The following is a 12214-nucleotide window of genomic DNA, read 5'->3' as shown; positions in this document are numbered from 1 at the left end:
CAAGGGGTTTCCAAGCCTTAAATTCAAAAATAAAGTCAAATTCAAGTACTTTAAGCACTTAACATTAGCTGTAAATTCTTGTTCTGAAAGTGAACTACTCCTTTGACATATGAAAAAACACATTATTTAGGAAGCCTGTAACCACCAGTGTTTTTGGCAAATCCAGGTAATTTACCTGATATTATTTTTAGTGTTTATGATTGTTATGGCACCAGCTGTGGTCCAATAAAAGCTTTGCATGCATTGCATATGCTCATCAGATTTTGTGAAGTTTTGAGTTTCCCTTTAGGTTTTATAGGCACCTTGTACGAACCCTGTAAACACTGGGTCAGTGCTTCCGCCTGTCACACATGACCTTTCCAACGTGATTATGTAATGTGTACGAGCTAGTGCAAGAAGGTCATTTGTGGTCAAAAAGCACAATTTATTTATTTATTTATTTCAGAAAATTACCAATTGTTTCGCTAGATAAGACCCTTATTTCTTGGCTGGGATCGTGTAGAGGCCTTTGAAGCTGCACTGAAACTGCAATTTGGCCCTTCAACCTGTTGATCCCCATTAAAGTCCACTTAATTGAAAAAAAAAAAATTCTGGAATGTTTTCCTCAAAAACCTTAATTACTTCTCGACTGGAGAAAGAAAGACATGAACATCTTGGATAACATGAGGGTGAGTAAATTATTATGGAGTGAAATAATTCTTTAAACTAAACTGAAAGGACGTTGTCAAAGAGTTACTTGAAAAGACTTGTTTTCTGTAATTGGTTGTTATCAGCCAATAAATGATTTAAGACACTCAGACACTAAAGAAATATAGGTAACACTTTACAATAAGGTTCATTAGTTAACATTAGTTAACCACATTAGTTAACATGAACTAATAATGAACTGCACTTATACAGCATTTATTAATCTGTGTTAATGTTAATTTCAACATTTACTAATACATTATTAAAATCTTGTTAACATTAGTTAATGCAGTGTGAACTACCGTAAACAAACAATGAACAACTGTATTTCCGTTAACTAATGTTAATAAAGATTAGTAAATACAGTAACAAATGTATTGCTCATGGTTAGTTCATGTTAGTTAATACATTAACTAATGTTTAGCTAATGAACCTTATTGTAAAGTGTTGCCGAAATATATCTCAGACACTCACCTTCCCGGCTTCGCTGTCCGGTCGTCCGGAGTCTCTGTCCGACGACTTTCCGCTGGCCAGGCTGTCTAGTGAGACACAGGAGGACGCCTCAAACAGAGCTTCATACGGACTCTCTTCCACAGGCGTCGAAGCCAAACCGGATATGAACTCACTGACCTGCTGCTCCATTTCTCCTGTCAAAACACGAACGTACACATTACAACATCTGCACAACATCTGGCATACGGATACCAAGAGCATTAGCCATTTGATTACATTTCCTCTCACATCTGGACTGCTGAACATAATAAAAGCTATTTCTATTTTTTTTTTTTTTTTAGATTTTAGAGACAAGAAACTATTGTTTAGAAACAAGTGGAATGAAATCAGAACATGTTGCTAGCCAGACTCAAGTATCCAGGAATCTCACAAAAAATACAGCTATTTTAAATTTTCTATGCAATTTTGGGTAAAACTGACTCATAACAATCTAATTAAATGATGAGTAAAGACACATTGCATCTGGAAAGTATTCACAGTGCTTCACTTTTTCCAACTTTGTTATGTTACAGCCTTATTCCAAAATGGATTCAAATCACTATTTTCCTCTAAATTCTACAAACAATATCCCATAATGACTACGTGGAAGAAGTTTATTTGAATTTTTGTGATTTTATTATAAATAAAAAAACGGAAAAAAAATAAAATAATCACATGTACATAAGTATTCAGAGACTTTGCCATGACCCCCAAAATTGAGTTTAGGTGCATCCTGTTTCCACTGATCATCTTTGAGATGTTTCTACAACTTGATTAGAGTCTACCTGTGGTAAAAATCACTTGATCGGATATGATTTGGAACGACACACACCTGTCTATATACAGTGAGAAAAAAATTATTATTTTATTCCCTTCCTGATTTTGTATGTTTGCCCACCGACAAAGAAATTATCAGTCTATAACTTTAATAGTAGGTTTATTTGAACAGTGAGAGACAGAATAAATAAAACAAATTCAAGAAAAAAAAACACATTTAAAAAAAAATATAAATTGATTTGCATTTAATGAGTGAAAAAGTATTTGACCCCTTTGCAAAACATTTCTTAGTACTTGGTGGCAAAACCCTTGTTGGCAATCACAGAGATCAGACGTTTCTTGTAGTTGGCCAGTTGTCTATGTTTTCTATGGGATTAAGATCTGGAGACTGGAAAGGCCACTTAATGTGCTTCTTTTTGAGCACTTCTTTGTTGCTTTGGCCATGTGTTTTGGGTCATTGCCATGCTGGAATACCCATCCACGACCCATTTTCTATGTCCTGACTGAGTTTCCCAGCCAAGATTTGATGGTACATGGCCACATCCATCATCCCTTTGATGCTGTGCAGTTGTCCTGTCCCCTTAGCAGAAAAACACTCCCAAACCATGTTTCCACCTCCATGTTTGACGGTGGGGGTGGTGTTCTTGGGATCATAGGCAGCATTCCTCCTCCTCCAAACACGGCGAGTTGAGTTGATGCCAAAGAGCTCGATTTTGGTCTCATCTGACCACAACACTTTCACCCAGTTCTCCTCTGAATCATTCAGATCCTATACATGTGCTTTCTTGAGCAGAGGGACCTTGCAGTCGCTGCAGGATTTCAGTCCTTCACGGCGTAGTGTGTTACCAATTGTTTTCTTGGTGACTGTGGTCCCAGCTGAGATCATTGACAAGATCCTCCAGTGTAGTTCTGGCCTGATTCCTCACCGTTCTCATGATCATTGAAACTCCACGAGGTGGGATCTTGCATGGAGCCCCAAACCATAGGAAATTGACAGTTATTTTGTGTTTCTTCTGTTTGCGAATAATCTCACCAACTGTTGTCACCTTCTCACCAAGCTGCTTGGCGATGGTCTTGTAGCCCATTCCAGCCTTGTGTAGGTCTACAATCTTGTCTCTGATATCCTTGGAAAGCTCTTTGGTCTTGGCCATGGTGGAGAGTTTGGAAACTGAGAGTTTGGAATCTGAGAGTTTGATTGCTTCTGTGGACAGGTGTCTTTTATACAGGTAACAAGCAGCTTGATAAATGTATAAAAGACCCCTGGAAGTCACAAATCTTGCTGACTGATAGGGGATCAAATGCTTATTTCACACAATTAAAATGCAAATCAATTTATAACTTTTTTGAAATGCATTTTTGATGTTGTTTCTGTTGTTATTCTGTCTCTCACTGTTTAAATAATAAAATTATAGATGACCTTTTCTTTGTCAGTGGGCAAACGTACAAAATCAGCAAAAAAAAATTTCCCTCGCTGTAGTGCAGAGGTGAAAACAAAACACAAATTAGAAGTACGCGGCTTTGTTGAGAACAAAATCTGAGGATTTGGATATAAGCCAAAAGGAGATTGGTTTCATTTGCTTTAAGCAAAACTTGGTTCGTGCAAGACTAGTACGATCTCACTGGAGCTTACGCTACATCTACATTCTTGTGAACGCACATACGCACAGAAGCTTTTAAATATAGATATTTTTCTGAAAGAAACATTTTGCTTCAGAAGGCCTTTATTAACAACAGAAGCCATGTGGAGCACTTTTTATGATGGATGGATGCACTTTATTGGACTTCAAAATCTCAACAGCCATTCACTCACAAATTATTAAGCTTGGAAGAGCCAGGACATTTTTTAAATTTAACTCTGATTGTATTTGCCTGAAAGAAAAAAGGCATATACACCTAGGATGGCTTGAGGATGAGTAAATCATGGGGTGAGTTTTTTTATTTTTTATTTTTTATTGAACTATCCCTTTAAGAATTCTATGGTTAGATTTCACAGCTTTAAAATGTACCTAATATCTCAAGTGTCAAAATGTTCATCATGTACAGTTTTTTTGAGTGGTTCTGACCTTTTCTCTTGGGGCTCAGGCTCTCTTGAGGCGGAGGCACTGGTGGAGGAGGGAGGCTCGTGTCTGGAGGACGGCCGCTCATATGAGCTTTAGAGAGAGAAGACAAGCGTGAAAATGATTACCTGAGGAGAAAACAACTTGGAGTTGTTCAGATTCAGCGATGTGTGTGATATCTGCTCCAGACGTACCTTGTATGAGGGCAGCGATCTGCCGGCTCTTTTGAGAGGGCATGTCTCTAACAGTGTCCAGCGCTGTTAGATTCTTACTGTCCACGATATTCACATCGATACCTGAAAAACATCCACAGAGCACCCTAAGTACAATTTCAGTAGTCAAACGGTTTGTAATTTGTGGATTTGAGTTTGTTTTTACCTGTGTTGAGTAGTTTTTGTACGACTTCTGTCTTTCCAAATAGAGCTGCTTCATGAAGGGCACTGCCTTTCTCTGTCTGTTAACAAATGAAACATTTAGCATAAGATACACTATATTGATAAAAGTATTGGGACACCCCTTCTAATAAATTTAGTAATTTCCATGAGTACAAATCTTAATGTTTAAGCATGGAATGATATTCTAAGGGATTGTGTGCTTCTAATGTTATAGCAAGAGTTTGGACAGGACCCTTTCTATTCTAACATTACAATTCCTCTGTGTATAAAGCAAGGTTCACAGAGAAATTGATTCAGTCAGTGTGGAAGAACTTGACTGTTCTGCATAAAGCCAATTCTTAATCCAAGCTGAACACCTCTGGTGTGACTTTAAATGCAACCTTGAGCCAAAAACTCAACACCAAACACCAATGACTTGTACATTCACTATATGGACAAAAGTATTGGGACACCCCCTTCTTTAGAACAGAAAAAGGCACTTCCAAAACTGTGGCAACCAAGATGAAAGCATAATACATGCATTTAAAAAAATGTATTTCCATCTCTGTTGCACCAGTTTTGGAAGTGTCTAAAATTACTGACTGTACAAGTCATTGGTGTTTGGCGATGGGTTCTTGCCTCAAGGTCTGCATTTAAAGTCACACCAGAGGTGTTCAACTGGGATTAGGACTTGGCTTTATGCAGACCAGTCAAGTTCTTCCACACTGACTGAATTAATAATTTCTATTTAAACCCTTGCTTAATACACAGAGGCATTGTCATGTTAGAATAGAAAAGGATTATGTCCAAAATGTTGCTATAAAATTAGAAGCACACAGTTCCCTAGAATATCATTACATGCTTAAACATTAAGATTTGTACTCATTGAAATGAATAAAGTAGTCAAACCTTTTCATTAGAAGAGGGTGTCCAATACATAGGAACATACACTGACCCCATACTGTTTTAGACACTTAGATAAAAGTTGTGAAGGTTGAAATATCTTGTAAGTTGTGTTTTAGGTCATTTGATGGCAATAACTGTATCCGATGTGGCATATCAGAACCCAACGGAGACGACACACAGACCAGACAAACTCATTTTCACACTGCACCAGCTTTCTCAGCGTGTGAGCAGACAAACCAGACTATGTCAATGTGGGTCGCTGCTCTTAGGACGTACTGAGTGAGAGACAGATGGCAGGCTGTTACTGTTAAGCGTGTGAGCAGGTTTCTCAGGTAGAGACGGGAGTGTTCTGGCAAGGTGCTAAAGAGCAGTTACTTTAAATCACGGCGAGAAACTGAGTGAGAACTGTGAGATCAAACCACCTGTACTGACTGCTGAAAGCCTGGCCAACACACTCCCACACTGATACGCTGTTAAACTCCTTAAAGTCAAAATTAAATGGTATTTAAACCCAATTTGCTATCCATTTGATATCTATGGCCTTTAAAAGTTATTACCCTGGTGAAAAAAAAACAGCTAAAACCAGCCTAGACTGGTTGGCTGGTTTTAGCTGGTCAACCAGCCTGGTTTAAGCTGGTCATAGCTGGAAGGCAGGCTGGTTTTAGAGGGGTTTTGGCCACTTTTCCAGCCTGGCCAGGCTGGGAGACCGGCTGAAAGCAGCTACTTCCAGCTTAAACCAGCTAAGACCAGCCAACCAGCCTAGGCTGGTATTAGCGTTTTTTTTTTCAGCAGAGTAGTTTTTAAAGAAATTAATACAGTTTGAGCAGGGCTGCCTTACATTGATCAAAAGTGACAGTAAAGACTTTTATAATGTTCATAAAGATTTCCGTTTCAAATAAATGCTATTCTTTTGAACTTTTTATTCACCAAAGAATCTTAAAAAATAAAATGTCATAGTTGTCACAAAAATATGAAGCAGCACAGCTGTTTTTATCAATAATAATAATTTGAGGAGCAAATCAGCATATTAGAATGATTTCTGAAGGATCAAGTGACACTGAAGACTGAAAACCAAAATTACAGTAAAAACAGTAATATTGTGAAATATTATTACAATTTAAAAATAGATAAAAAAAAAAGTTTGTCAAGACAAACTTTAAATTGGCTTGACATAGCCTGATCAGAAAGTGTGAAAAAGTTTTGAAAAGTTTTAGAAATAGTAGTAGTTGTTTTTTTTTTCAGTCTGAAAAAGTACTTTTAAAACTAAAAAGATTGAATGTTTTGAAGGCAATACAGTCTGTCAGATGGATGGATAAATGGATAGATAGCATGTTTTAGCATGTAGCTAGCATGTTTCTAACTTATTTAACACTTTACTAGCATGTTTTAGCACGTAGCTAGGATGTTTCTAACTTATTTAACACTTTACTAGCATGTTTTAGCATGTAGCTAGCATGTTTCTAACTTATTTAACACTTTACTAGCATGTTTTAGCATGTAGCTAGCATGTTTCTAACTTATTTAACACTTTACTACCATGTTTTAACATGTAGCTAACATGTTTCTAACTTATTTAACACTTTACTAGCATGTTTTAGCATGTAGCTAGCATATTTCTAACTTATTTAACACTTTACTAGCATGTTTTAGCATGTAGCTAGCATGTTTCTAACTTATTTAACACTTTACTAGCATGTTTTAGCATGTAGCTAGCATGTTTCTAACTTATTTAACATTTACTAGCATGTTTCTAGCATGATTAGCATGTTGTTAGCATGTTTCTAGCATGATTAGCATGTTGTTAGCATGTTTCTAGCATGATTAACATGTTACCATGTTTCTAGTATGAAAAGAATGTTTTTAGCATGTTTGTAACATGATTAGTGTGTTGTTTGCATGTTTTTAACATAAGCATGTTGTTAGCATCAGTAACATGATTATCATGTTTCTAACATGATTAGCATGTTGTTAACATGTTTCTAGCATGATTAGCATGTTATTAGCATGTTTCTAACATGATTAGAATGTTTCTATCATGTTTTTAGCATGATTAACATGTTGCTAGCTTGTTTCTAACATGATTAGCATGTTGTTAGCATGTTTCTAACATGATTAGAATGTTCTTAGCATGTTTCTAGCATGATTAACATGTTGCTAGCTTGTTTCTAGCATGATTAGCATGTTGTCAGCACATTTCCAACATGATTAGCATGTTGCTAGCTTGTTTCTAGCATGATTAACATGTTACCATGTTTCTAGTATGAAAATAATGTTTTTAGCATGTTTGTAACATGATTAGTGTGTTGTTTGCATGTTTTTAACATGATAAGCATGTTGTTAGCATCAGTAACATGTTGCTAGCATGATTATCATGTTTCTAACATGATTAGCATGTTGTGTGCATGTTTTTAGTATGTTTGTAACATGATTAACATGTCAATAGCATGTTGTTAGCATCCTTACCATGTTGCTAGCATGATTATCAAGGCACTAGCATGTTTCTAACATGATTAACATATTACTAGCATGTAGTAAGCATGATTAGAATGTCACTAGCATGATGTTAGCATTACTAGCACGTTTAGCAAGTTATTAGCATGATTAACATGTTGTTAACATGTTTCTAGCCTGATTAACACGTTATTAGCATGTTGTTAAAGGAGTAGTTCACTTCCAGAACAAAAATGTACAGATAATCACCCCCTTGTCATCCAAGATGTTCATGTCTTTCTTTCTTCAATCGTAAAGAAATGATGTTTTTTGAGGAAAACCTTTCAGGATGGACTTCTATGGTGCCCTGAGTTTGAACTTCCAAAATGCAGTTTAAATGCAGCTTCAAAGGGTTTGAGATTAAAAAGTATATAAGTTGTAAATGTTTTTAGAAAATAACGAGTCGTTTCACTAGATAAGACCCTTCTTCCTCAGCTGGGATCATTTAGAGCCCTTTAAAGCTACATTTAAACTGCATTTTGGAAGTTCAAACTCAGGGGCACCATAGAAGTCCACTATATGGAGAGAAATCCTGAAAGGTTTTCCTCAAAAAACAATTTCTTTACGACTGAAGAAAGAAAGACATGAACATCTTGGATGACAAGGGGGCGAGTTTATTATTTAGGGATGCACGATATGAAAAATTCTAACCGATACCGATAGCCGATAATTAAGTCCTTCTTTTGGCCGATGCCGATACCGATAACCAATACATTCATATTTTTATATGATAATTTTGTGCACACAGGAGAATACAAAATCTAAGATAAACTAATTAAATTTATATTATATATCTGGGTCTAACAATCATAGCAAACATAGCAAAAATGTTTTTATTTTTTTGTGTAAGGCACCACAATTCTAAATAAAATAAAATGCTTTGACATTTTGTCAACCTGGAAAAAATGAAAAGTGCAACATGGAGTAAAGTCAGATGTCCAAATGTCTGTGGTAAAGCTTACATGTAGTCCATTCTTATTGATCATATTATGAATGTGTGCAGCAGCCAAATCGTACAACTTGGTACAAGGCGGGGAATAAAACATCAGAATCGAGATTAAAAACGTCTCAACTCTTCAGAATGCTGCAAGCGCAACGCAGGTCATGTGACATGAACCAACCAATCAGCTTCATCCTTTCCCTTAATAACACTGAAAGCACTGGCAAGGTGGAGAAACAGCTTATCAAAGCTGTACAGGAATAAACATTTTTAAATAAATTTGATAACAGAGCTACTGCAAGCGATTTTTAATGCTGAAAATCCATTTATGCTTTGCTGAAACTTCCGCGTCTTTATGGAGAGCGCATGTCCTGGCTGCTTAGCAACGGCAGACGCCACTGGAGCTCAAACTACAGAGCGGTTTGGCAAAGACTTTGGGTTTGGAAAGAAAGAGAAGGCGGCGCTTCAGCGTTTTCCACACGTTTTTAGGCGCGACATGTGAACGGCCCCTAAAACAGATTCACCGCGATGACGACCTCTGAAGTGAGAGATAAGATTGTTAAAACTTAACGGCTTTTTACCTCCTCTCGGAATCCTTGCTAAACATGTGTTGCAAATAGCAGTAGCATTGTGCTCCTCTGTCACCGTGAAAACTTCCAGACCTGCGAAGGCGATGATGACGACTCAGATGATGACGTATTAAACGCGACAAAGGCTGAGAGTCACTGCAGTTTACAGCTGCAGTCACTTGCACTCGGAAAACAGATGAATCTCAGATAAACCAGACTGATTGATTGATTTACCAGCAAGAGTACTTTATCGGATCGGGTTTCATTTATTTATCGGAGCAATAAAAAGGACGTAATTTTTACCCATATCGGTCGATAATTTATCTGTCCGATAAATATCGTGCATCCCTAATATTATTTGTGCATTTTTGTTCTGGAAGTGAACTACTCCAGAACAATATATTTATCTTTGCTCAATTTGGCCTAAACATCTGCCATTCTTTTTATTTTATATTTTGTTACCTTGGAAGGCTTTGGTTTTAAAATAGGAAAATTAGTTTGGCTATACTGTTCAGACAACGTGTAAAATAGTTAAACCAACATGACAAAGAATCATGATAAAATCGTCAATCGTGATATTTCTTTAAAAAAAATTGTGATATGATATTTTTGCCATATCGCGCACACCTAATCAGAATTGTTTCCTGAAGATGAAGGTCTTACGGGTTTGGAACGACATGAGGGTGAGCTATGATCCCCTGCTGCATTTCTACTTAGGTCAGAATGTGAGACTGACATAAACAGTGTCAAAAATTTATGGCGTTATTTTAATGACAAATGTCGAGAGCACATTATTGTAGCGCAAAAGCATATTAATATCATGAGCGAGCACGAATCTCTCTGCTCGCTCGCGGATTTCCTTTCCACTCAAACGGTGTTCTGCACATTCGCAAATCTCTCCGTGCTCATGCGCTATATATATGAAGGATTGTCGCTCCTGGATTAAACATTGTCAAAAATTTATCATTATGCATTAAAAAGTATCTCAAAACAAAACTGTTCACTGGAGTCTTTCCTTGACTTTTTATAGTTGTATTTGTTGTTGTATTTCCTATTTCATTGTTGTATTTTCTGTGAATGCATACATGCATCTCTCTGTAATGTACTTTTTAAACACTGTTTTAATATAAATAAAGATTTAACTAATCAGACTTCCATGAGTGACCAATGAAACTACTGAAATTAGAGCCTACTCTAAATCTAATTGGCTGGGAGTGAACTGCACCTGGAATTATTTTGATAATCAAAGATGGATCTTTATGTTAATTTTTTCAGTTTAATCATATTTAGCAGTGTTAATCAAATGTAGCCTATAGGCCTATGCTAGGAATTGGCTGCTTGGATGATTTGTACATATCATTAACCTCTGTCCAGTTGTATAGTCAAGCAAAGACTTCATGTGAAAGGTCAGTGTTGTGTCATTAATTCAGATACTTCAACTGAATTTTCATTGCAATAAATGTTTAAAAGTAACAATTCATATCAAATCAACATTAAATTACTGACTGATACAAGATATAACACAACAAATGCTCTGCTAGAATCGCTGCTGTTTGGACATTTATTTAGATTTCTTTTTTTTTAATTAAGTGTTTGCTTTTAGTTCTGAATAGTTTTTTTTTAACGAAAACACTTCATATTATCAGCAAATTCAATGGCACTCTCCTCTAAAACAGTGGATTACATTTATGTGACAGTTACAGATAATTGCATTGTCTGCAAATGCATTTCTAATAATATAATGCACGTATGTTATGAGAAATACATTAGTATTTATACATAATATTTCACGTAGCACTTTCATCAGAGGAAATCTGATTGGTTAATAGATTTTGACAATGTTTAATCCAGGACGGAAAATACTTCATCTATGTAGCGCATTTGTCATTAAAATAACGCCATAAAAATTCTGTATCCATACCTGATAGTTGATATCCACGCCAGCGGCGAGCAGCACCTCTACCACGGGCAGGTGTCCGTTGCGAGAAGCCAGATGCAGAGGGGTGTGTTTCTTGGTATTGGAGCTGAGAAGGTTGGGATGAGCGCTCAGCAGAAGTTTGACCACCTCCAGCCTGCCGTAGAGCGCAGCCAGGTCCAGCGGCGTCTCAAACTTGTTGTTGCGCATGGTGGGGTCGGTCAACTCCTCCAGCAGCAGCTGCACCACCTGAGTGTGTCCGTACTGAGCCGCACAGTGCAACGGCGTCTCGTTGTCGTTGTTCTGCGGAGACAAGGATTAGGAGAGGAGAAAGAGATGTTGATAGACAGAAAGAGCTGGAAAAATCTAGTTTACTGATGAAACCGAGGAAGCCTTTGCTGAAGACTCCAGGAGATTGTAAAGCTGTGCGATTTTTTGACATAGCTTTGCAAGGAGAGGCTTTTTGGAGAATGATTTTAAAAAAACAAGCAGAATTGTGGAAGATTCATAACGTTTGAGACAAACCACAGCAGCTGGAGACTTGACTGAATTTGTGAAATCACACAAAACACTGACACCCTTATTTATCCAATGATTTTATGGACAGACATACAGAGCAGAGGAGAACATGCAAGCTTGACCACATGCAGACATGTTTCAAACACACTCAACAAACTCAAGATCATCCATGTTGTGAATACACACAATGAGAAGGAAAAAAGACAGATAGAAAAATAATAATTATTATTATTATTCAATATAATTTTCATTATTGATAATATTATTTTTGTTATTATTATTATTATTATTACTATTATTATTAATTAACCATATTGTGCATTGTATTTATTTTTTAGTTTGTTTTTTATATTATTTTAACATGAAATATAAAATACATTTATCATGCAATTTATCCATTGTATTTATTTTCATTATTACTATTATTACTATTATTATTATTATTATTGTTATTGTTATTATTAATTAAAATAACTATTGTGCACTTA

General features: G+C 36.4%; 1 protein-coding gene across 3 annotated transcripts in view; it reads right to left on the bottom strand.

The window, feature by feature from the left end:
• LOC141291688 (ankyrin repeat and SAM domain-containing protein 1A-like) overlaps positions 1-11499 on the bottom strand; it is a 116302-nt gene extending 104803 nt beyond the window's left edge. For all 3 annotated transcript variants that reach the window (XM_073823847.1, XM_073823848.1, XM_073823849.1), the window contains exons 1-5: positions 11214-11499; positions 4392-4467; positions 4208-4309; positions 4020-4106; positions 1162-1334 (exon numbers count right to left, since the gene is read on the bottom strand). In XM_073823847.1, the coding sequence (XP_073679948.1) occupies positions 1162-1334; positions 4020-4106; positions 4208-4309; positions 4392-4467; positions 11214-11417 (642 nt within the window). In that variant the 5' untranslated portion in view covers positions 11418-11499. The remainder of the gene's footprint in view (positions 1-1161; positions 1335-4019; positions 4107-4207; positions 4310-4391; positions 4468-11213) is intronic.
• Between the last annotated feature and the right edge of the window lie 715 nt (positions 11500-12214).

This window comes from Garra rufa, chromosome 18, assembly GCF_049309525.1.
Source record: "Garra rufa chromosome 18, GarRuf1.0, whole genome shotgun sequence".
NCBI lineage: Eukaryota > Metazoa > Chordata > Actinopteri > Cypriniformes > Cyprinidae > Garra > Garra rufa.
This window is presented reverse-complemented; position numbering and strand designations above follow the sequence as displayed.